Source organism: Bufo gargarizans, chromosome 3 (assembly GCF_014858855.1).
Source record: "Bufo gargarizans isolate SCDJY-AF-19 chromosome 3, ASM1485885v1, whole genome shotgun sequence".
Taxonomy (NCBI): Eukaryota; Metazoa; Chordata; class Amphibia; order Anura; family Bufonidae; genus Bufo; species Bufo gargarizans.
In genome coordinates, this window is record NC_058082.1 from 56,688,856 (window position 1) to 56,715,214 (window position 26,359).

Below are 26,359 nucleotides of genomic sequence, written 5' to 3' on the forward strand. Positions count from 1 at the left end.
TTTTTTTTCATTGTATATGGGGTGAGGAGGTATCAGTGATGGTAATGATATAAATAAAGGCAAATAGAAGATTCCTGGTCACAGGAGAAGTTTCAGGCTTCCCAAGGTTCATTTTTGAGTCCACTGAGCATCAGCAGTTGAAAGCTGTAGACGCGGGTCCAAGTGTCCACATACCCCCAGCAAGATCAGCGCCTCTTCACATTATGGTCACAGTGATCAGTCCTCCACGGTCAAATATTTAGTTCAGCTTTCAGGGAGTTCATACAATCTGGTCTCCAGCAAGGTACACAATGACTTCTCATAGTACAATCAATGTGACCAAGGATAGTAAACACATAGGAAGGTATGACGTCTCCCATCGTTAAGAGTCTTTTAAAATAATGAAGTAGTAATAATTTTTGTTTTTGTAGCACCCGAAGGTCAGGCTCAAAGGCCACCATGTAGAACAATCATCTGCTCATTGCATGGATTGGGAGAGTGATTCATTTTTTAAAATAAAACAACATTTCTTATCTCCGTTCAGATCTTGTGTTGTTTTAGATTTCCCTAATGGGAAAGTTCACATTCACAGAAATCCTACAAATTCTATTGAGGATGAACCTTGAAGATCACATCCGCATAATAGAGAGACCAGGAGAATGAGAGCAAGGCAAGAGAGAGAGAGAAAATCTCATACAACCACAAAGAGCACTGGATATCTAAATAACAGGAGACACTGATGTCGGTCAAATAAGTTTACTGAGATAGTGTCCATGGTAATAAAGTAGAAGGTATTGAAATCTGGGGAACGATTCTAATATTTAACCGCTCTGGTTATCCTCTGGATAGAAATAAAGTTCTACTTATTTTAAGAGAATATATAGAATGTTTAGCCTCAAAATAACAGTGAAAATTAACATTTATTTAATTTATTTAATTGGACTCTATGGTAATGGGAATTTTTTTCTAAATTATTTTTTTGGGGAGAAAATACAAATGCAGTGATATATAAAATAATCTATTTGAGGTTCCGAAGATACCTATCTCGTCCTCCCTGATGAGCTTGGCATAGCATGCATGTTTATTTCAATGAGGAGAGAGGACTAAAGGGCCATTTACATGGGGCAGATAATCTGCCTGTAAATGAGTGCCATAGGAAGATATAGCATGTTGATTGGCGCACATTTAATACGAAGCATGAAGCAGTCATCGTACTCTGTGAGGAAGAGTGATCATTAGTATGATCGTTCGTCCCTAGTTTGCATATTGGTGGCATCGCATCTCCTAGTAAATGTGTCGCCAACAAAATGTGACTTTTATGCCTGACATATGAGCATCTGCTTGCTTGTCAGCTGATTGCTGTGCATGTTGTTGGGGGAAATAATCAAGAACGAGCATTCCTACATATGATTGTTCAGCTAATCATCAGCCTGTGCAAAGGGGCCATAAAGGGGTTGTCCCACCATTAAATGTTATTTAAATATAATTCACTAAACTAGTTATTTTCGGTTACAAAAATACTCTGGTTGTGGGATATTCTCTCTACTTCATTATAATGGCATCCCCTGATGTGTAATCTGTATAGTAATATGCATGTCCTCCTACTAAGGTGGTCGCACATGCCCAGTTCCATACTTCAACTGCCTCCAGCCATATCTAGTGTTAGAATCTGTGACAGTTACAGTTAGAGACCTCAAGTAGAAAGTACATCCCCCGGAGCTGTGATAGGAAGAGGGCTGGAGCAGAAAGGATGCACCCCCTGAGCTGCTAGTCTGAAGAGAATGTAGCACAGCAATTTGGGCAATCAATTATGGAATCTGTGGATCCATATGAGTTTAATTTTTACATTTATGGCATAACCCCTTTAAGCTGCTGCTTGATACTTAACACAGCAGGTAATTTTCCAGATCCTTGTTTCCTTGCCGTTGGGGTATTATGTATGGGCAGGAAAGCAGTATCCTCTCCTCTATCGAAATCCATGCCCATTTCATTAGAAACATGAAAACAGAGCTTTATGTCTCTATCAAGAATTACTATTAAAGGTGCCTTATTTTACTATAATGGGGAATACCCAAGTAGACTTCGCTGTGAATCTGTTCATGACTTACACTAAATTACTACTGGAATTTTCAGATAACAAATAGGAATTATTATTTTATTCTTCCACGACAAAGGAGCAATTTCTGTCTGTATTACATTGAGACATTGATTCTGAGGTTTTTTAAAACTCTACCCACTTTCTCTTGACTTCAGCTGGATCAAGCATATACTGTTCAAACAGTCGGCTTCTTAATGGCATGTAGCATTATCGTATGTGAGAACCTATAGAATTTATTACCACTCCTGCATGCCGTGCCTTCCCCATCTTTAGTTGCATCTTCCTTTGGAGGACAGATTGCCCGTGTCTTGGCTGATAGAGATTCTATGGATTTATGTGGTCTTCGTCATTATTGGTAGCCCGTCGTTTGCAGATGTTTCTATGCTACATATCTCTGTGTCTGGCATTAAATTACTGTGTCCCAAGTATGTAAGTATAATAATATAGGCCTCTTATATTGCTCGCAATGTCTCTGCTGTCATTAGTACAGCTTATTTTCTTAGTCACAGACTTGAGGAGGTTGAGGTGGCCTCTTATTCATTCTCGCACTGCTCACTAGGCTGTCTCTTACACAGAACAGATTCACACTCTTTATAGTTAAGGAGTTGCCGTTTTTGGTTATGTAGATTTTCATCCAGACTCTTGTGCTCTCTTCTCCACTTCTCCCAAACTCTTGCTACTTTCAGATGATGATTTTGCTCTCTTGGCTGTTTCAGGACATGGTCTTAGCATGTAAAGTCTTCAAATGCTCCACGTACCGCATGGTGGGGGAGAATGTTGGCTGTGTAGCTCATACCTGCTGGGTGCCCTCTTACACCCTCACATGGAGCCTGTAAAGAGAACAGGATATTTATTATAACAAGAACAACTGAGAAAATGTGAACTAGTATTAGAAATATGTACTTAATATACGTTGCTACAGCAATTCCATAATAGCTCTATTGAAACACTGTGCACAGATCTTCATACCCAGCAACCTTTATTGAACTTTTGTACCAGTTAGCTGCGTGCCAACAGACTAAGATAACGAGCAAGACGCTGAAAGCATGCAGAAATGTATATGACATAACAGACTGACTTTTTTTGGTCTATTTTTGGGTATATTATCCATGGCAGGCTCTGGATGCAAGCTGCAAAATATGTTACTGTACTATTTGTACAGTATCAGAATATTTTTTTTTAATATTGGTCTCTGGAAATGAACAAGTTCAAAGCTAAATGTAAGGACATATCTCCTGCGACAAGAGCAACAGGACTAGAACTTATTAGAAGCAGCCAATTGCTCATAGAAACAGAACGAAGCCAGCAGTGATTATATGACAGGCCTTAACTTGCAATGTGGTAAGTTTGGCATTGTTTTAAAAAAAAATGTAAGCAAATAAATGGACCAGTTTATACTATATGTACAGTACAGACCAAAAGTTTGGACACGCCTTCTCATTCAAAGAGTTTTCTTTATTTTCATGACTATGAAAATTGTAGATTCACACTGAAGGCATCAAAACTATGAATTAACACATGTGGAATTATATACTTATCAAAAAAGTATGAAACAACTGAAAATGTCATATTCTAGGTTCTTCAAAGTAGCCACCTTTTGCTTTGATTACTGCTTTGCACACTCTTGGCATTCTCTTGATGAGCTTCCATAGGTAGTCACCTGAAATGGTCTTCCAACAGTCTTGAAGGAGTTCCCAGAGATGCTTATCACTTGTTGGCCCTTTTGCCTTCACTCTGCGGTCCAGCTCACCCCAAACCATCTCGATTGGGTTCAGGTCCGGTGACTATGGAGGCCAGGTCATCTGGCGCAGCACCCCATCACTCTCCTTCATGGTCAAATAGCCCTTACACAGCCTGGAGGTGTGTTTGGGGTCATTGTCCTGTTGAAAAATAAATGATGGTCCAACTAAACGCAAACCGGATGGAATAGCATGCCGCTGCTAGATGCTGTGGTAGCCATGCTGGTTCGGTATGCCTTCAATTTTGAATAAATCCCCAACTGTGTCACCAGCAAAGCACCCCCACACCATCACACCTCCTCCTCCATGCTTCACGGTGGGAACCAGGCATGTAGAGTCCATCCGTTCACCGGACTCATCAGACCAAAGCACAGATTTCCACTGGTCTAATGTCCATTCCTTGTGTTTTTTAGCCCAAACAAGTCTCTTCTGCTTGTTGCCTGTCCTTAGCAGTGGTTTCCTAGCAGATATTCTACCATGAAGGCCTGATTCACACAGTCTCCTCTTAACAGTTGTTCTAGAGATGTGTCTGCTGCTAGAACTCTGTGTGGCATTGACCTGGTCTCTAATCTGAGCTGCTGTTAATCTGCGATTTCTGAGGCTGGTGACTCGGATGAACTTATCCTCCGCAGCAGAGGTGACTCTTGGTCTTCCTTTCCTGGGGTGGTCCGCATGTGAGCCAGTTTATTTGTAGCGCTTGATGGTTTTTCTGACTGCACTTGGGGACACTTTCAACGTTTTCCCAATTTTTCGGACTGACTGACCTTCATTTCTTAAAGTAACGATGGCCACTTGTTTTTCTTTATTAGCTGCTTTTTTCTTGCCATAATACAAATTCTAACAGTCTATTCAGTAGGACTATCAGCTGTGTATCCACCTGACTTCTCCACAACGCAACTGATGGTCCCAACCCCATTTATAAGGCAAGAAATCCCACTTATTAAACCTGACAGGGCACACCTGTGAAGTGAAAACCATTTCAGGTGACTACCTCTTGAAGAGAATCAAGAGAATGCCAAGAGTGTGCAAAGCAGTAATCAAAGCAAAAGGTGGCTACTTTGAAGAACCTAGAATATGACATATTTTCAGTTGTTTCATACTTTTTTGATAAGTATATAATTCCACATGTGTTAATTCATAGTTTTGATGCCTTCAGTGTGAATCTACAATTTTCATAGTCATGAAAATAAAGAAAACTCTTTGAATGAGAAGGTGTGTCCAAACTTTTGGTCTGTACTGTAGCTTTAGGTTAAAGGGGATTTCTCAGAATTTGATATTAATGGCCTATCTTCAGGATAGGTCATCAATATCAGATGGGTGGGTTCCCAGTCCCAGCACCCCTGCCAATGAGATCTGGTGAGAGCTGAGACCTCCTCAAAGCTTGCTAAGCACAGCACCATATATTGGATAAAGTATGTGCTTGGTATTGCAGCCCAGGCCCATTGACTTGAATGGGACTGAGCTGGGCTTTAGCCATGTGATCGATGTACTGGGACATCTGTGGCCTAGGAAGAGGCCTTTTTGAACAGCTGATCGGCAAGGGTGCTTTTATTCATTTACAGATGGACATACATTGGATATAAAAAGTCTACACACCCCTGTTAAAATGTCAGGTTTCTGTGATGTAAAAAAATGAGACAAAGATAAATCATTTCAGAACTTTTTCCACCTTTAATGTGACCTATAAACTGTACCACTCAATTGAAAAACAAACTGAAATCATTTAGGTGGAGGAAATGTGGTTGCATAAGTGTGCACTCCCTCTTATAACTGAGGATGTAGCTGTGTTCAGAATTAAGCAATCATATTCAAAATCATGTTAAGTAGGAGTCAGCATACACCTGCCATCATTTAAAGTGCCTCTGATTAACCCCAAATAAAGTTCAGCTGCTCTAGTTGGTCTTTCCTTTCCTATTTTTTTTAGCCGCATCCCACAGCAAAAGCCATGGTCCACAGAGAGCTTCCAGAGCATCAGAGGGATCTCATTGTTAAAAGGTATCAGTCAGGAGAAGGGTACAAAAGAATTTCCAAGGCATTAGATATACCATGGAACACAGTGAAGACAGTCATCATCAAGTGGAGAAAATGTGGCACAACAGTGACATTACCAAGAACTGGACGTTCCTCCAAAATGGATGAAAAGACTAGAAGAAAACTGGTCTGGGAGGCTACCAAGAGGCCTACAGCAACATTAAAGGAGCTGCAGGAATATCTGGCAAGTACTGGCTGTGTGGTACATGTGACAACAATCTCCCGTATTCTTCATATGTCTGGGCTATGGGGTAGAGTGGCAAGACGAAAGCCTTTTCTTACGAAGAAAAACATCCAAGCCAGGCTACATTTTTCAAAAACACATCTGAAGTCTCCCAAAAGCATGTGGGAAAAGGTGTTATGGTCTGATGAAACCAAGGTTGAACTTTTTGGCCATAATTCCAAAAGATATGTTTTTTCTACTGAAAAGATTTCAGTTTGTTTTTCAATTGAGCTGTACAGTATATAGGTCACATTAAAAGTGGAAAAAGTTCTGAAATGATTTATCTTTGTCTCCTTTTTTTACATCACAGAAACCTGACATTTTAACAGGGGTGTGTAGACTTTTTATACCCACTGTATGTGGTGTATTTTTGATATATATCTTTATTTTATTATTTTATTCAGTACATTGTCCTTGTTTTTAACTTTTATGTTGTGATCAATCAGTTTTATGTTTATTTTTATTTCTTACATAACTGCCACTGCCTTCAAGTAAATGTAGTTATGTGAGCATAAACCAGCAAAAACCTCATAATACTAATAAAACTAAAAAAAGAGAATTTCAAATAATATCAGACTTTGATTATAAAGTTTTTATGTTTACTGTATAACTTACATGGCGCTTTACATCGTCCATACTTAGTGTTGCTCCTTTGTCATTGTTGTTACGTTTTGAATCCTTCCCGCATTTTCCGCCTCCACACAATTTGTATCTTAAAATCTAAAGAAAACCATCAGCATTAATCCTGTCATTTCCATAGAAACTAGCATAGAAGATACAGCATTATCTTTGCCTGCCACCTACCTCATAGGCATAGTCAAAGAGCTCGAGAACTGTTAAGATACTTGCTCCAATAAATAGTCCCATCTGTCCTCCAATGTCCCCTACAGGAAAGAAAAATCATAGCACCGGTACATGAGAACAAACAGACCTTAGGGAGATGTAATCAAGTCAGAAAGATTATAAAGAGAAAAATTGTTGCCTATAAGGGTGAAAAAACATTGAAAAAAGCTGATGGTAGTGATGATAATAGTTCACATTAAAAGAGACCAACCTTCGGCACTCCAGCTGTTGTGAAACTACAATTCCCAGCATGCTCCATTCATTTCTATCAGAGTTCTGAGAACAGCACAGCAAGTATGCATGCTGGCAGTTGCAGTTTCACAAAAGCTGGAGTGCTATAAGTTGTCCACCATTGGTATAGACCAGGGATGGCCAACCTGTGGCTCTCCAGCTGTTGCAAAACTACAACTCCCAGCATGCCCAGACTTGCCTTCAGCTATCAGCCTACAGCAGGGCATGGTGGGAGTTGTAGTTTTACAACAGCTGGAGAGCCGCAGGTTGGCCATCTCTGGTATAGGCTATGAGCAGAGTCAAATGAGCACAGACAGGATCTCACATAGCACATTTCTGCTCCTGCCTGAGCCAACCCCACTAAAGCCTGGCAGAGCACATCAGTGATGTGCTATGCAGAGCTTTTAGCGGGTGGAGCTGGTACAGGCAGGAGCAGCAATGAGTGCTGCAGCTAGTACAGGGCTCACTGCAGCCCCAGAGGAATCCATACATCAGTACAGACATATCAGCAGTGTACAAGTGTACAGATTCCAAACACTTAAACTTCAGGTGCTTATTTTGCAAGGAACACAAAAAAAAAAAAAAAATGAACGTATATTACAAAAAATCTTTTTTATTATATTTAGAATAGGTTTTACTAAAGTTTAGTTACACTTGATGTTTAAAGATGCACCAAATTTAACACAATTTTCTTCTTGCACTTTGCCCCATGTTGAAAGCGGGACATCCAGCACTTAGCAAAATTTCTGTATCTGTGTAACGCCCCAGAGGTGCATTACCACCTTTTAAACCTCTCCACTATCTTTTATGGTTAATATAATGTCCTCATATGTATTGATTTTCAGATCCTGTAAAATGTGTATTGTTATTTCTGATTACGCAACTGTTTATGTGTAATGTGCCTGGTTCACCAGCAGATGGCGGAAACAATGGCAGAACTAGGTTACCTAGAATGGAACCTCCCTTTCCATTCTATCCCTCTCTAGAGAGGGAGGAGTTTTAGTTAGTGAAGGGCAGTTGAGAGTACCCCCTCTAAGGGGAAGGAAGCAGACCCTATTCCCGGCTGGACGGACCCTGCTAAAGCCAGCAGAGCACCATCAGCTCTGCTGGACCTGGAGACCCAAGCTACAAGCCTCAGGAGCCAGGAGTAAAGGTTCCCTGGATAAAGATAAAGAGAGAGAGAGAGTCAGACTACAGAAAACTAAGTGCAGCAGAGAGGAAAGGTTCCTATTTAATCCTGTCAGCACAGCAGAGCCAGAGAGTAGCATATGTAGCAGAGCCAAGTGTTTTTGCCTGCCAGAATGAATGCCAAAGCCTGCTGGTGACCAAGACAAAGTTGGAAGATTGTTTCTCTGATGAAAGTTTATTCAAGTAAAGCTGTTGTTCAACGTTATACCAAGTCTGGACTCCAATTTCTTTCTTCATCCCACCATTCAACTACCCCTTGATTTTGCGGCGCACGACAACGCCTGGGATTCCACTGTATCCATGTAAGTGCACAGCCACATCTTAGGGGACATTAGGCCCCCCTACACCACTCTGGAATTCCTACCCTGGGTACCATCCACATCACTAAAAGGGGGCCGTGCGCCCCTGATGCTTCAGGGCAACAGGCGTCATTACAAACACTTATACCATCTTAAAGGGATCCCACGGATGTTAACCCCTGTGTGCTGCATCTGCACCTGCGCTGACCGCCTTCAGCGCATGCGCAGTACAAGAAGGTACTGATATGGATGGTGGCGACTGTTTACATTGCTAGATGGGCACCTCCATGCATGCTACGGTAAGCCCATTGGGCCATATGCTAGTGTATGGCATTACTGTTATTTAGCACAAAGTGGACTATATATTAACGTTATACATTTTTCCTGATGCAAGATCACAATTTCTGCAAGCACTGGATCTGAATCCATTCATAAATCTGCCCCACCATATTGGAAATACATGAAAAGAAGGCAGTAAGGAAACAGTGAACCCTCTGTCATGTAGTCAGACGCTGTGTTCCAAGGAAGCCATGTTTCCCTGTCACACTCCAGTGCTTTATCTGCTGGGTGCACTTCTCCAGTCACAGGACGGATATCAGGAACACATTGCAAAACTGCAGAGGAATGGTGGCATGCCCTACTGAACCACGCCTGCTACCTCTGCACCCCCTATAGCTACACCCCTGTTTATGACCAATTGTTGCAGAGGGTACCTTTTCTTGTAGGGGAGAGGGGGTTTATTTTGTAGAAAAGACATCCCAATATTCCCCCTCTGTGAGAACACTTAAATTAAATGTGTCACCAAAAATGTTTTCTGCCAGTTAATATGTTAAACATGAAAACGTGATTTAAATTTTTTTTTTCTGCCAGTTAAAACCAGATAGTAACACATTCCCGTTTTTTTCTAATCTGTTTTTATTTTTCTCATTACAGATTTATTTATTCTATTTTCTGAACATGATTGTGGGGGCGACCATATTGCCTGAGCTTTTGTTAACAGCATTTAAGGTGCTCATACACATTAGCATAATGTCAGCTGATCCTGCTAAGGGTCCATTCACACGTCCGTTGTGTATTGCGGATCCGCAATACACCGGGCCGGCACCCCTATAGAAATTGTGGACAAGAATAGGACATGTTCTCTTTTTTTTCGGGAGCCACGGACTGGAAGGTCGGGGCCGCGCACCGGAAATGCGGATGCGGACAGCACACTGTGTGCTTTCTGCAACTCTTCCAGCTTCATTGAAAATGAATGGGTCCAGATCCGTTCCGCAACGTTGCGGAATCGATCCGGACCCATTTCACGGATGTGTGAATGGACCCTAAGAACGGCAGGTTCACCCGACACTCTAATGTGTATGGGGAGCTCACAACTGTCCCCCAACAGCAAATATAAAGGGAGAGAAGAATCATACAAAATGAATATTTTTGCCTGATCCTTTTGCTTTCCCCAGAGATGAGCCACGCCAGAAGTGTCTGGCAGCAGCTTTCTCTGCTCCTCCCATAGAATCCAATCACGCGTTCGGCCAAGCCAGACTGGTATAGGTATGGAGGAGCCCAGAGGGAGTCAGGAGAGGTAGCTATTGAATGTATATTCCCAGCTTTAGAGATATGCTTTACGGCAGCCACTATGAGTCACAGACACAATATATTTCACATGCCTTCTGCAGGCCAATGTAAAATATTACTCTATGCATTTCGAGGCGGCCATAAACATAATGAATGTGCACAAATGCCAGAATGAAAGAACGACTTAGTTAATGAGATATCTCACCAAGAAGTCCTGCCACCTCGTATGCCTTCTTCTGCTCTATGGTTTCATAGTTCAGTGCTTCAAAGAAAATATCCAGTACCAAAATGTTCTCCCTGTAAGAGACAGTGAAAAGAAATGAGAATGTGTGGGAGATAAACCGTTGTGGGAAGGGGTTAAGGAGAGCAGTATGATGAGCAAATATAACATCGTAAAAATGTTTAATGTTCCTACAATCCAGAACCTGGGACGTGTCCAGCCCATCAATTAACAAGCCTTAATTAAAATGCATAAGATCTATACACAATGTAATTTGTTTGAGAATTTATTTCAGAGCTATACTGAAACGTAAAGAGAATCAGTCACAGCGGGCTGTCTTTACATTATCGGAAAGTCTGTTCGCGCGCCAAACGGAAGCTTTACAATCCAACTCAGATCCTCACAGCATCGTGAAGAACAAAAAAACAACTTCTTACAGAGATGACAGGAGGACTCCTAGTTTGAACACAATATGACAATGGATACTGTGTTTATATCTCCATCTTTTGAAGGCAAAAGTAAAAAAAAAAACATAAAGTACATTCCTTAGGCTACTTTCACACTAGCGTTGTTTGAATCCGGCGTTCAATTCCGACACCGGAACTGCCCGCCGGATCCGGAAAAACGTGTGAAAACTGATTACATTTGAATCCTGATCAGGCTTTCGATCACAATGGAAAAAATCATTGGAAAAAACGGATCCGCCATTTATGGACTTTAACTTTTTTTTCCTATTTTTCGGGTTTAACATGCAAAAGCCGGATCCGTTTTGACTGAACACACGGCGCCGGATCCGGCGTTAATGCAAGTCAATGGGAAAAAAGCCTGATCAGGCGTTCAGTCAAAGTGTTCAGGATTTTTGGCCGGAGGTAAAAATACTGCATGCTATGTTTTTCTGAAAAGCCTGATCAGTCAAAAAGACTGAATAGAAGACATCCTGATGCATCCTGAGGGACGGACTCTCCATTCAGAATGCATTAGGATAAAACTGATCAGTTCTTTTCCGGATTTGAGCCCCTAGGACGGAACTCAGCGCCGGAAAAGAAAAACGCTAGTGTGAAAGTAGCCTTAAAGTTTTTTTCTATTTGCCTCAACAGCCTTTAAAATACTCATTTAGGAAGCTAGCTGTATTTCCGTACTGTATTTTTTAAAAACCTTTACTGCTCCTATCTCCTGTTCTGCGCTGTGGTTACATGACCATGTCCATTCAGCTCTTTCTTATTTCCTGTGAGGTCACGTCCATGGGTGTGTCTGTGATAGGGGAGTGTCTATGTGACCAAATGGCTGTCAGGGGCGGTGCTGGAGGTGTGGCAAATAGAAGAGAAGTGCATCATGGGTTTGGTTGGATACAACAGGAAGTGCTACATACAGGATGGAAACAAACCAGAGAGACTGGTTTACATGGTGAAAATGGATCAGGAGGGTCCAAATAAAAAAAAAAAAAAAAAAAAGGAAAGACAAAGGAAGGACAAAGCCATTATTCTAGGCTCTAGGCGCCTTTGTATCTAGGTGTAGGACTTATTAGCTTCTGGCAGCCTCACCGTTATTTGAAGGACAGATAAGATTTCTGTTGCATCGCTTGTGTGTAGAAGACGAGGACTTGAACTACCTCAACTGAGACTGAAGCAAGGCAAAGAGCTGTTTATTAGTGAGTACATAACTAACTACCCTCGCCTGACACATTACCACCAGCACAGCCTGTTACTGGGATTAATCACATCCAAATTACATGTGTATCAGAGACTGTTTAATAACTGGATGTAAACCTGGTTATAGTAAAGTTCTCAGCTGGATTTAAACCTGCCTCATTCTTCTAACTCCATACCACTACCACTCCTAACATTTTGCACCATCAAGGTGCTGGCGTCACGACAAAACCTAAACCAGGGGCCCAGCCACACAAGCACTCAGAAATCCAATCACCATCAATGGCTCCTCAATCACCACCTGGCCGGTGTCCCCTGTAACCGAGTGTGCCCCGGTAAATCCAGTGCTGTTCTCCCCTTCACTGCACTACTGGCCCAAGGAGGCGTCTGCTAAACCGTGAGTAACCAATGAACTGTATGTACATTCCAGCCCTTTGTGACACGCACATTTTGAGGGACTTGATAGTCTGTGACCTGTCATTCTTTATATAGCGGTTACCAGTAATGCTTTATGTTTACTGTCACTATGTTAACCGACTGACGCGCACGGAAAACATATACATGCACAGTAGGTGCCTGATGGTCATCAGGTGGTCTGCAGTCATCAGGCCCCGTGTTATGGTGGTGAGCCTTATGGTACATTCATTTCTAATCATGTCACATGACTTAATTTAACTACAGTTGTTGCTGCAATATTTTTTATGGTCAATCAATCATTTTTCACTTATGAATTATGCATCTCGAGTAGACTGCAAACTACAGATTGGCAGAAAGTGCTCAACCCCATATGCAGTGGCGCATCTATACCGGGGGACAGATCCTGCTCTTGTGGTCCGCTGCTAATGGCAATCCCCAGCAAAAATGAATACAACCTAACGCTAAACCTACCTGTGCCGTATGGGCAATACCAGGGGCAAGTGGGCATATTACAAGCGTGCAAGGTCCGACTCACAGCAATCTCCCAGTTACATCCAGCATGTGACCAAGCATACAGTGGGAGGTGGGAGAGAGCTCTGAGCCCCACCGAAGACTGGCTGATATAACCCGGGCCTCACATGTGCACCAGTATGCTGCCTGTGGATGGATATAAAGGCACAGGTAGGTTTAGCATTCGGTCCCGAGCTACTTGAGAAACCTTGGCGCGGTGCTCGGGCTCAGACATGTCCTCCACAGTAGGATATGTTGGCTAATCTCTCAATTTTACATCAGTATGAGGGTTAGTAAGACCGCAGAGTGCACCTGTCTTTGTTATTGTTATATTATTTGCACTATGAATTACATATGAATTGTTTTATGACCTTATATGGTCAATTTTATTCACTCTGATCATGTAACATTATGATATGAATGTATCTAATTTTTATTTGTGTATTAATAGAACCAATCATGTAACCAATTACACTGATGTTATCTATCACAATTATGTACAGTATGTATATACCCACATGTGACACTATCTCATTGCTTGACAAAGGCCTCACTGAGTTGGGGAATAAACGGGTCCAACACCCATTCACCGCATATCTGGAGTGCTGCCTCATTATTTTCATTTGGATTTGCACCCTATCTTTACACACTCACTGTATTGGATAATATGAACCATAGTAATTCCAGAAAACCCCTTTAATCTTTTGGGGTGCAGTGGCCTCTTCTTTACACAGGTTTAACAATAAACATGTTGCGCTGAGAAATGATATTCGAAGGACGAGCCTTATGGACCACAACTGTCATAAACAATAGATTTGTTCCCTTTCTCATACAAGCAGCCACCAAATCTAAGTCCCTTTTGAAATAATGCATGCTGGTCAAAGATAATTGCAAATTTATCTTATTGTTATAACAATCTTATTGTTATACTAGATTGACCAAAGAAATTGGGAATATAAACGCCAAATCTTTGGAAGTTAAAACTCAATCATATTAAAAACAAAAATTAAAAACAAAAATGAGATGGAACTGGCAATGACATTTGACCACCCTGTATAGTTATAGTTATGTATATGTCAACTTTGAATTTAATTCTTTTATATATATAATTGGGTGTATTTACACCTATTAAACCATCCATTACATGATATGGTGCACCACGGACTTGTTATATGGATCAGGCACTGAATGTATTACATCTGATAAATGCAGTCCCCCCCCTTTTTTTCAGTCTAAAGATTGACCTCGGTTCACACAATGCGTTTTCCAAGTATAAGGAAGAAAACCAAATACTCTAATGTATTGGATGAACGAAAGAAAGGAGAAAAAATTAAAAGAACAATGTATGGAACCAAACAGAGATGTGACACACATGTGATACAAATGGGACAATACAATACTATAAAATTCCTACTTTTGTGCGCTGACTGTGATCCGGAGATTTTGTATCTATTTGTATCTCTGTCTTTTGAATATTAGATCTATTTATTCATGACTCACATGGAATCAGAATAGAATCTTATGTTAAATATGTCTGGAGGGACGACCTACAGAGGATTTTATATTAGTTTGTTTTATTTATGTACACATTCCTCTTTTCATGGAATACTATAGAGACTTGGATTGTTAACATGTGATTGGGTTTACACAGGTGTCTCCCATGGGCCCAGCCGATTCTACTGCCGGCCCTGTTCCACTATGCCCCTCCCTTATTAGGAGGGGATAGTGGCGGGCGGACAGTATTTGAGGCTTGGAGCATGGGGGACACCTAGGATCATGACTAAGAACTCAATAGTTCGAAACGCGTAGATCCGGGGTACCGGGGACCACCAGTGTTTGTCTTTGATTGCTGTATACACCTGACTTTTCTGTGTTGTTAATAAAGACCGGGATTTTCATACTATCCATCGCGGTGCTGGAGCATTTTTTTCTATCTTCTTCCGCTTACAAGGGACTGGCTTGAGTCCGCCCCGTGCACCGCCGTGCAGGACAATGAGGTGAGCTGGCTACAACCTTTCTCTATATTACACTGCTCAAGTGCTCGTGCTCACCGAGTCTGGATCATTGTGCTTATACCATTATATGTGGACTATATATTCCCCGATTACAGCGACAACACTGACCCCTAGTACCCCTAGCAAACCATGGCCTATGCTGCACGCCCGGACCGCAAATCCAAGGCGGATCAAGTCTTTTCGGCACATGAATTTACATCAACAGATGAGAGCAATGCTAATTCCCAGCTACAAGAACTGGAGAGACTTTTAACACATGAGACCAAAATTTGGTGGGACCAAACGACCCTAACAAAATATGTGGAAAAAGCGATGATACCACGGGGTCTGAGATTAAAGAAGGTCCCAACCACGGTTTTCTCAGAATTATTTGTCTCCAGCTGGAACCAAATCTAAGCACCTGCTCACTTCAACTGATGTCTCTAATTATAGAGCATGAAGGTGAAAGGCTTGTTAATATACAAGCAGAAATTGATGTATGTAAAGAGGCTCTGAACAAATGTAAACCATCAGAAGATTTTTCCAAAAGAGAGGAGGAAATTATGACATCTATTAAAGTTATGGAGGACAGCATAATGGATGTAAAACATCGGAAATTCCAAAGAGACCTCCATGACTATAAAAACAACCAAGTGTATGAGTGGGGAAGGAGGGATAACCCGTATACAACACCCAAGTCGATCTTGAAGAAGAGGTATAACAACAAAAAATACGCGAAAAATAACAAAAGAACAAATAAACAGGACTTTCCAAGAAGAGTCAGTTTCAGTAATTCTGAACTAGAAACCTCAGAGTCATGTGAATCGGCAGGGGAAGAAATACAAGAGGATCCCGGCACACACAACTTACAGCAAGCAAAACCTTCTTACTATCAGAAAAATAGAAACAACAGAGATAAATCGGGACAATCAAAAAACGATATAGAAGGGGGGGCCGCAAGCACAAAAAGACCCCATCAGATGTCCACCCGCTTGCAAAACAAATAAATGTGGGCCATGGTAATGGTATACAGTTTTTGGATGTTGTAAATTTATCTAACCAAGTATTAAGTGTGGAACAGAGTGATGTATTGTCTTTGGGTTTAAATTTTGTTCCAACTATTAATTTTGACCCGTTTACAACTATTTTACAGGTTAACAAGTTTGTTAGGAATCTCACATTAAGGAGATGCTTCCATGAATCCCCGTTGCCACAAGGAGATAATATCAGTGATAGACATGAACACAACTATGACAATCAGTTTTGTAATATGTCATTTAAAGAACAGCAATCTTTATTATGTCTCACTGATTTACAAGTTGACAGCGGGGATTCATGTGAACAACATATACAACACAAATTTGTAACCCCTAATAGTAAATATTATCCTACTAAATTTCGTACTGATAGTATGGATACATTCCAGGAGGCAGTGGAAGGCGAATTGCACAGAATACAAAGTAGTATCCCTTCAAATAGAGAATGCAATTTGAATTATATACAGAAAACTGCACTAAGGGAACTGGAAGATAAAAAAGACCTTATTATCAAAATGGCGGACAAAGGTGGCTCTGTGGTGGTACTAGACAAAATATGTTATCATGCTCAGATGCTCGAAATGTTGTCTGATACCACCACCTATAATATTCTAAGAGGTAACCCCCTTGTAGTTTATAAACAGCAATTGTCCTCCATTCTGAATAAGGGTCTAGAAAAGGGTCACTTAACACAAAGACAAGTAGACTTTTTAGATGTGCAACACCCAATAACTCCCATTATCCATGCCCTCCCCAAAATACACAAGGGAATGAATCCTCCTCCTCTACGACCCATAATATCAGGCATTGGGTCTCTAAATGAGAAACTGGGTGAATGGCTGGATTCAGTGCTGCAACCATTAGTGAAAAGACTACCAGGATATATAAAGGATACCACCGATGTACTAAAATACATGCATAATTGCATATGGTCAAATAAGTATACATGGGTCACTTTGGATGTTGTAGCACTGTATCCCTCCATTCCTCACTCATTTGCCCTGTTGGCATTGGAATACAATCTCCATAAATACAGTAGTTTCTCAAATGTGTTCATTGATTATGTGTTGGAGATCACTGCTTATCTCCTAACACACAATTATTTCACATTTGACGAAACCTTCTATGTTCAGATCTCAGGAGTCTCGATGGGGGCCAAATTCTCTCCATCTTTGGCCAACCTATCGATGGCCTTCTGGGAAGAAAAATATATATATTCAGTAGACAATCCTTACTCCGGTTCCCTTGCCTGGTATGGCAGATACATCGATGACCTGCTGCTCATATGGAGTGGCGATGTGTCTGCCATACCGGGCTTCACTGATTATTTAAATCATAATCAATATAATCTGAGATTTACTTGTTCCCATCATTCCGATAATATTAATTTTCTAGATTTAAAATTGACTGGGAAATCAGACGAGATAGTGATGACAGAGACATACCGTAAGGAGGTGTCTGGCAACACTATCTTAAAAGCAAACAGCCATCACCCACTACACACCATTAAAAGTATTCCAGTGGGGGAGTTTATAAGAGCGAGAAGAAATTGCAGTACAGACTCAGCCTTTTTGAGGGAATGTGGTAACATCTGGGATCATTTGAAAAAGCGAGGCTACCCACATTGGATGTTACACAGGGGTTTAAAAATAGCGAAAAATAAATCTAGAACAGATCTATTAGGACTCACAACTAACTATAACCAAAAAAGATCTCTTAACAGATACAATTATCCTCTACAGGATAGAAAGACAAAAGATGATTCTGGTAATACATGTAGTCTGTCTGCAAAAGTTCGGACAAATGAATTTATACCAACATTGGTACTAACTTACAGCAAACAATTTCCTGAAATTAAGAAAGTTATCCAAAAATGTATTCCAATCCTGTATGAGGATAAAATTCTGAGAGAAGTCCTACAAAACGGATGCCGTATAGTCTCAAAGAGACCGGGAACACTAGGCAAAATGCTGTCACCTTCCATGTATAGTCCAATGCAGACCAAGGATCCACCTACGTGGTTAAAATATACGGGCTTTTCTAAATGTGGAAGTAACAGATGTATAACATGCAAATACGCTATTAATACCAAGGAATTTTCTAATTCCTCTCACCTAGAAAGCTTTCCCATCAAGAGCTATATAAATTGTGGCACAACTGGAGTTGTCTACATTATTACATGCACACTGTGTGATTTAATATATATTGGCTGCACAAGCAGAAAATTTAAAGATAGATTACGAGAGCATTTAAATTATATCTGTAATCCATCAGCAACAGGTATATCAAATGCGGCCAAACATTTCATCAATGTGCATGGGCGTAGTGTAGACAATCTCAGTACATTTGCTTTTGAAAGAGTGACACTACCAAAAAGGGGTGGAAACATAAAACAAAAAATTCTCCTCAGAGAGGCATTCTGGATCTGGAGATTGAGCACAAGATACCCTCTGGGGCTCAATCTCAAAAGGGAACTAATGTATTTATATTGAAAGGGACGTGCAGCATATGTATGGTTTTGCTATTGTTTTTAGCCCAACATATATACCAATATATGTTTATTTTAACTCTAAAGGTTTATTATTTCCTTTCCTCTTGCAATGGTCTGTTCTCTCCTCACTAAAATACCATCATAAAAACAATACCAAAACTAGTAGGTTCTGGTGTTAGAACTGGAACCGCATGTGCGTCTGACGATATTCACATCATCCAATCATGCAGTGGGTTTTGCAGGGGAATGAGAATTTATTCTCTCCTGTCTGCATACCCCTGCATATCAGATGAACAAGAAATACATAAACATCATAGGCTGAACTAGAGCACTGATGTGGACACACATGCGGTTCTGGTTATCTGTATCTGTTGGTTTGCATTTTTCTAAAAAAAGCTTGGGGTACAAAAGGTTTATGTCCTAGAAATGAAAAAATGATGATACGAATAATATATAGGACTTTATATAACAACTTATTATATATCAGAAAAAATTTGGATAACTTGTATATCAGTCTATATAGTCCAATAACTCGTCCGTGATGTACATGTATAAAGTTGATAAATATACAGAACTACATAAAGGGATTTTCCCTTTTGAAATAATGCATGCTGGTCAAAGATAATTGCAAATTTATCTTATTGTTATAACAATCTTATTGTTATACTAGATTGACCAAAGAAATTGGGAATATAAACGCCAAATCTTTGGAAGTTAAAACTCAATCATATTAAAAACAAAAATTAAAAACAAAAATGAGATGGAACTGGCAATGACATTTGACCACCCTGTATAGTTATAGTTATGTATATGTCAACTTTGAATTTAATTCTTTTATATATATAATTGGGTGTATTTACACCTATTAAACCATCCATTACATGATATGGTGCACCACGGACTTGTTATATGGATCAGGCACTGAATGTATTACATCTGATAAATGCAGTCCCCCCCCTTTTTTTCAGTCTAAAGATTGACCTCGGTTCACACAATGCGTTTTCCAAGTATAAGGAAGAAAACCAAATACTCTAATGTATTGGATGAACGAAAGAAAGGAGAAAAAATTAAAAGAACAATGTATGGAACCAAACAGAGATGTGACACACATGTGATACAAATGGGACAATACAATACTATAAAATTCCTACTTTTGTGCGCTGTCTGTGATCTGGAGATTTTGTATCTATTTGTATCTCTGTCTTTTGAATATTAGATCTATTTATTCATGACTCACATGGAATCAGAATAGAATCTTATGTTAAATATGTCTGGAGGGACGACCTACAGAGGATTTTATATTAGTTTGTTTTATTTATGTACACATTCCTCTTTTCATGGAATACTATAGAGACTTGGATTGTTAACATGTGATTGGGTTTACACAGGTGTCTCCCATGGGCCCAGCCGATTCTACTGCCGGCCCTGTTCCACTATGCCCCTCCCTTATTAGGAGGGGATAGTGGCGGGCGGACAGTATTTGAGGCTTGGAGCATGGGGGACACCTAGGATCATGACTAAGAACTCAATAGTTCGAAACGCGTAGATCCGGGGTACCGGGGACCACCAGTGTTTGTCTTTGATTGCTGTATACACCTGACTTTTCTGTGGTGTTAATAAAGACCGGGATTTTCATACTATCCATCGCGGTGCTGGAGCATTTTTTTCTATCTTCTTCCGCTTACAAGGGACTGGCTTGAGTCCGCCCCGTGCACCGCCGTGCAGGACAATGAGGTGAGCTGGCTACAACCTTTCTCTATATTACACCAAATCTAAGTGCAGAATTACAACTATGAGAAACGAATACCCTTGCAAACCTTACCTCCTATTCTCTGCCGCAATAAAAGATGTAAGACATATAAAAGAATATGTATACCCAACTTGCAAAACTCAATAGTGGGAATTTTTCATCCGGGTAATATGTGAAGTCAGTTTATCTTGAACCTGCATAGGAATAATTTGGGCCAAATTTATCAAAGTTTGCATGTTGTTTGTTAAATTTGGTGCATCTTTAAACCAAACACTTTTTTTCTAATAATGCTACTCCAATTTTTTTTTAAGCTATGCCCCTGGTGGAGTGATTTTGTGACTTTTTTGTAACTTTTTTTTTTAAAGGTCACAGTGATAAATCTGCAATGACATTCATCAGCATACCCAACCATGCCCACTCTCCCACCCACAAACTGGAGTGAGCGGTGTAAAAATGCAAAATGTAATACAAGTGTGAGTAACACCAAAATGTTGCAAAAGCCCCATTCTTCAGCATAATGCTGAAGTACAGGGTGTGATAAATTCTCCAAAGGAATTCTTCTATACATCCTAGAACGTGTACACATTGCTCTGCACAAAATGCCTCAGTGGAGACATATATATTAGGCAAATGAGATACATATTGGAAGTAAAAGGTGAATCTATGCAGACATCTTATAGCCCATTTCCATGTTGTACCTTACCTACCACCAATTAATGATAATTGATGCTCAACCACGAGGTGGATATTTACTCATTAAGCGACTGTATATGCTGCTGTTTACAAATGCTTGAATTACATCCCAGTACAGATAAGGTAAGGTGGCCGTATATATTAGATGAATGTTGTCTGAACCCACTGCCTATGGCAGGAACAACCTGCTATCTAAAGTGTGTGGAGCTGCCCGACTCTCTCCTTACAAGAGATGTTGGATACAAAAAAGATTGGATTTCACCATAGCCGATCTTTTGTTCTCACTGAAAATAAATCACCGCCAGAGGCGTCTGGCAGAAACTTACTTCCCTTCTCCCCAATGAGAAAACATGCACATTCGGCCAAACTGACTGCATATTATTACTGCCAACCATCAATAAATTCCTGGACAGTCTATATATGCAGGGCAGTCCTTGTTATTTTCTTGAAGCTGACGGAGCTTGTGCAGGTTATTGTGACTGTAACAATTATTCACAGGTCACAATGGGTACAACTAATACATGTCCAGCCAGGTCCATAAATATTGGGACATGGACACAATTCTAACATTTTTGGCTCTATACACCACCACAATGGATTTGAAATGAAATGAACAAGATGTGATTTAACTGCAGACTGTCAGCTTTAATTTGAGGATATTTACATCCAAATCAGGTGAACGGTGTAGGAATTACAACAGTTTGCATATGTGCCTCCCACTTGTTAAGGGACCAAAAGCAACGGGACAGAATAATAATCATAAATCAAACTTTCACTTTTAATACTTGGTTGCAAATCCTTTGCAGTCAATTACAGCCTGAAGTCTGGAACGCATAGACATCACCAGGCGCTGGGTTTCATCCCTGGTGATGCTCTGCCAGGCCTCTACTGCAACTGTCTTCAGTTCCTGCTTGTTCTTGGGGCATTTTCCCTTCAGTTTTGTCTTCAGCAAGTGAAATGCATGCTCAATCGGATTCAGGTCAGGTGATTGACTTGGCCATTGCATAACATTCCACTTCTTTCCCTTAAAAAACTCTATGGTTGCTTTTGCAGTATGCTTTGGGTCATTGTCCATCTGCACTGTGATGTGTCGTCCAATGGGTTCTGAAGCATTTGGCTGAATATGAGCAGATAATATTGCCCGAAACTCTTCAGAATTCATCCTGCTGCTTTTGTCAGCAGTCACATCATCAATAAATACAAGAGAACTAGTTCCATTGGCAGCCATACATGCGCACGCCATGACACTTCCAGCATCATTCACTGAGGTCAAAATATAAACCACTGTACTATACTTTTATACAGCAAGTACTGTAAGAGAAAGGGGTTGTCACAGTGCTCACCTACTGCTCACTCCGGATGTACGGAAATACCTGAGGCACAGCATGTGGAACAGCTTGAAATGAAAGAAAAATCCAACTTCCGATAAAAGGAGCAACCTTTTTTTTCCAGCGATTAAAATCCAAAATACACAAGGCACACTAGTCTACGTGTTTCGGATCACGATGTGAAGATCCTTACTCCTGTCATATAACAAACTTATCCCAGGATAACTCATCCCAGGATACCTGCAGGACACTAGATCTGTCCTTTGATGATTTTGTATGGAGTACGGATAATGTATGGGTCACCACGGATGTGGTTTCCCTCTTTACTAATATTCCCCATGATTTAGATATAACAGCTTTGAGATGCTTTCTCATTACTTATAGTAATTATACAATGGATTTGTAGGAATTCATTTGTATCTCAGTGGAGTTTTTTTTTATCACACAGCTTTTTTGTTGTTTGACAACTTATTTTTTGCAGGTATCTGGTGTTTCTATGGGGAGAAATTTTCGCCTTCTATAGCCAATATATATATATGGCGTGGTGGGAGAGTCGATTTTTTTTCATTCTGTCTAATGCATTTTCTGACAGTATCAGGTGGTATGGCCGCTACATCGATGACCTGCTATTTGTATGGTCTGGAGATGTAGCGGCCATATCTGCTTTTGGGGCATATTTAAATGATAATGATTGTGCTCTTACTTTTATTTTACATTATGATTTACATACTATATCTTTTTTTAAGGTAATTCCGATCCTGGCACGGTATCTACCTCTACATATAGAAAGGAAATGCAGCGTCCCACTATATGTGTGTGGGCACTGCTTAAAAGAACTTTCTACCCTAAAAACTGTATTATGCTGTATTATATGACTTTGTGCTAATTTATCTGCAAAATCCCTGTGACCAGGCAGATTAGGTGTAATTTATACATCCCACCACTAGATGGGGATAACACTTAGGTTCTATATATACCCTAGGTCAGGCCTAGTGAGAGAGTGGAGAATGGATTTAGAGATTAGAGCAGATCTGAGGAGATTAGTGGGAGAGAATGCAGAGTGAAGACTCGACAACACAGATTAGTGAGTGGAGCCAACTTCGCTATAAGGTAGAACCAAGATGTGAGGTGCAGAAGAGCGTTTTCCTTCTGTGGCCGGACTATATACTTGCATCCCTGACCATACCAGGGAGGCTTTCTGCTAACCGTGAGTAAACTGATGAACTGTGTTTTACTGCTTGACCCCTCATTGGTCCACCGTGCACCTCACGTGTTGCCCCTGCACTACTGGCTGGCTGCAGAAACATCAGGCAATACCACGCTTCTTGCTACCTCATGTCACCCACCTCATGTCATCAGGAATATTCCTAAAGGGGAGATGGTCAGAGCAAGACGCAATTGTTCTGATGACATCTCCTTTGATATTGAGAGTAAAAAAAATATAATATGTGTGAGATTGTGGAAGTGTGGTTATTCTTCTCTTTCAGTTAGCCGTGCTAGGACTTGGGCACAATCATTAGATAGAAATGTCCTGGTCTTCCCAATAAAAAATAAGCATAAACAAGGTATGGCCAATTGTGCAGTTACTTTTTCAACCAACTACAGTCTGGAATATGCCCAAATTTGAAGCATCATAAAAAAAAGCACACATCAGTGTTAAACTTTGATCAAGAATGGAGTGCTATAGCATCCTCAGGTGTTAGATGTGTGGCACAGAAGGCTCCTATGCTTAAACAAAGAATTAGTCCCAGTCTTTTTTTTGCAGTCGTACCACCTCTAAACCTGTGCTAAACTACTCCGACATACGGGTAGTTATAAATGTGGCCATAAACGATGCATTTGCTGCCAGTATATGAAGGTCACATACATTATTTCTATGGCCAACAAAAATATGATATTAAACAATACATTAACTGAAATACAGACCATGTGGTTTACTTAATTACATGTACAGAATGTTGTGTACAGTATGTGGGATGCACCAGTAATGAAATTCAAAACCAGGGTACGCAAACACATTTCTGATATTCCGCATTACAAAACTAGGAATGTGTCAGCTGCCACTCTTCATTTTGCAAGTGTTCACAAGTGGGATATCTCTGCTTTCTCTGTGCAAGGTGTGGAAACAGTCATCGCCCTAATAAGTGGTGGTGACCATAGAAAAAAGCTACTAAGTAGAGAAGCTTTTGAGATGTTCCAATTAGGTAGCTGCTTTCCCACTGGCCTTAACAGAAAGCATGATCTCATATAGCAATATTTTTAAATCTTAGTGATTCTTTTATAACTTTTGTTTGTCTTTGAGAAATAGATTTTTTTAGTTCCATGTTTTTTGTATTCCCTGAATTCCCACACCCACTGTCATGTGAATGCATGTGTTTTGATTGTGATTGGTGGGGGGAGGGTATATCATCTTGGGGAATAAGTTTGTTAAATGCCATGGGTAAGGATCTTCACCTCGTTATCCGAAACTCGTAGACTAGTGTGCATTGTGTATTTTGGATTTTAATCGCTGGAAAAATAAAGGTTGCTTCTTTTATCGGAAGCTGGATTTTTTATTAATTTCTACCAAGTACTGTAAGGGCTCATGCACACAAACATACACTGCCTATCCCCCCAAAAAAAGTCGCCACCTGAATTTAACCAAGCAAATAGTTATGAGCCTCCTATTGGATAATTACTGCAATAAGTTATTTAACCCCAACTGGTGCAATGAGTTGCTTCTCATTTCTTAAAGGGGTTGTCCAGGTTCAGAGCTGAACCCGGACATACCCTTATTTTTACCCCAGCAGCCCCCCTGAGCCTAGCATTGGAGCATCTCACGCTCCGATGCGCTCCAGTGCCCTGCGCTAGATCGCGCAGGGCACGGGCTCTTGTGTTTTCAATAACACACTGCCGGGCGGTAACTTCCGCCCAGCAGTGTGTTCGGTGACGTCACCGGCTCTGAGGGGCGGGCTTTAGCTCTGCCCTAGCCGTTTTACTGGCTAGGGCAGAGCCAAATCCCGCCCATCAGTGCCGGTGACGTCACCGGGGTTCCTGTCAGCCCCATAGAGAGCCCGGTACGTCACCGGAACTCAGAAAAATGCCTTTGCCCTGTGCAATTTAGCGCAGGACAAAGGAGAGCATCGGAGCATGAACTGCTCCGATGCTCATGTGAGGGGGGCTGCCTGGGTGAAAATGGAGGTATGTCCAGGTTCAGCTCTGAACCTGGACAACCCCTTTAAACAACCATGTCGAAAGACACATCTCATGGTTGTGGAAAAGATGTTAGTCTGTTTGATAAGGGTCAAATCATTTGCATGCATCAAGCAGAGAAAACATCTAAGAGATTGCAGAAACTACTAAAATTGGGTTAAGAACTGTCCAACACATTATTAAAAACTGGAAGGATAGTGGGGACCCATCGTATTCGAGGAAGAAATGTGGCCGGAAAAAAATCCTGACTGATCGTGATCGGCGATCACTTGAACGTTTGGTAAAATCAAATAGAAGAAAAACAACAGTAGAACTCAGGGCTATGTTTAATAGTGAAAGTAAGAGCATTTCCACACGCACAATGCAAAGGGAACTCAAGGGATTGGGACTGAACAGCTGTGTAGTCGTAAGAAAACCACTAATCAGTGAGGCAAACCAGAAAAAAAGGCTTCAATTTGCTAGGGAGCATAAAGATTGGACTCTGGAGCAATGGAAGAAGGTCATGTGGTCTGATGAGTCCAGATTTACCCTGTTCCAGAGTGATGGGCGCATCAGGGTAAGAAAAGAGGCAGATGAAGTGATGCACCCATCATGCCTAGTGCCTACTGTACAAGCCTGTGGGGGCAGTGCTATGATCTGGGGTTGCTGCAGTTGGTCAGGTCTAGGTTCAGCAACAGTATGTGCTCCAAGAATGAGGTCAGCTGACTACCTGAACATACTAAATGACCAGGTTATTCCATCAGTGGATATTTTCTTCCCTGATGGCACGGGCATATTCCAAGATGACAATGCCAGGATTCATCGGGCTCAAATTGTGAAAGAGTGGTTCAGGGAGCATGAGACATCATTTTCACACATGGAATGGCCACCACAGAGTCCAG

General features: G+C 40.8%; 1 protein-coding gene across 1 annotated transcript in view; it reads right to left on the reverse strand.

Moving 5' to 3' along the window:
* Window positions 1-1,948: 1,948 nt before the first annotated feature.
* ASIC1 (acid sensing ion channel subunit 1) overlaps window positions 1,949-26,359 on the reverse strand; it is a 334,986-nt gene continuing 310,575 nt past the window's right edge. Inside the window, exons 9-12 of the mRNA XM_044286604.1 lie at window positions 10,406-10,497; window positions 6,875-6,954; window positions 6,686-6,790; window positions 1,949-2,907 (exon numbers count right to left, since the gene is read on the reverse strand). Of these exons, the coding sequence (XP_044142539.1) occupies window positions 2,803-2,907; window positions 6,686-6,790; window positions 6,875-6,954; window positions 10,406-10,497 (382 nt within the window). The 3' untranslated portion in view covers window positions 1,949-2,802. The remainder of the gene's footprint in view (window positions 2,908-6,685; window positions 6,791-6,874; window positions 6,955-10,405; window positions 10,498-26,359) is intronic.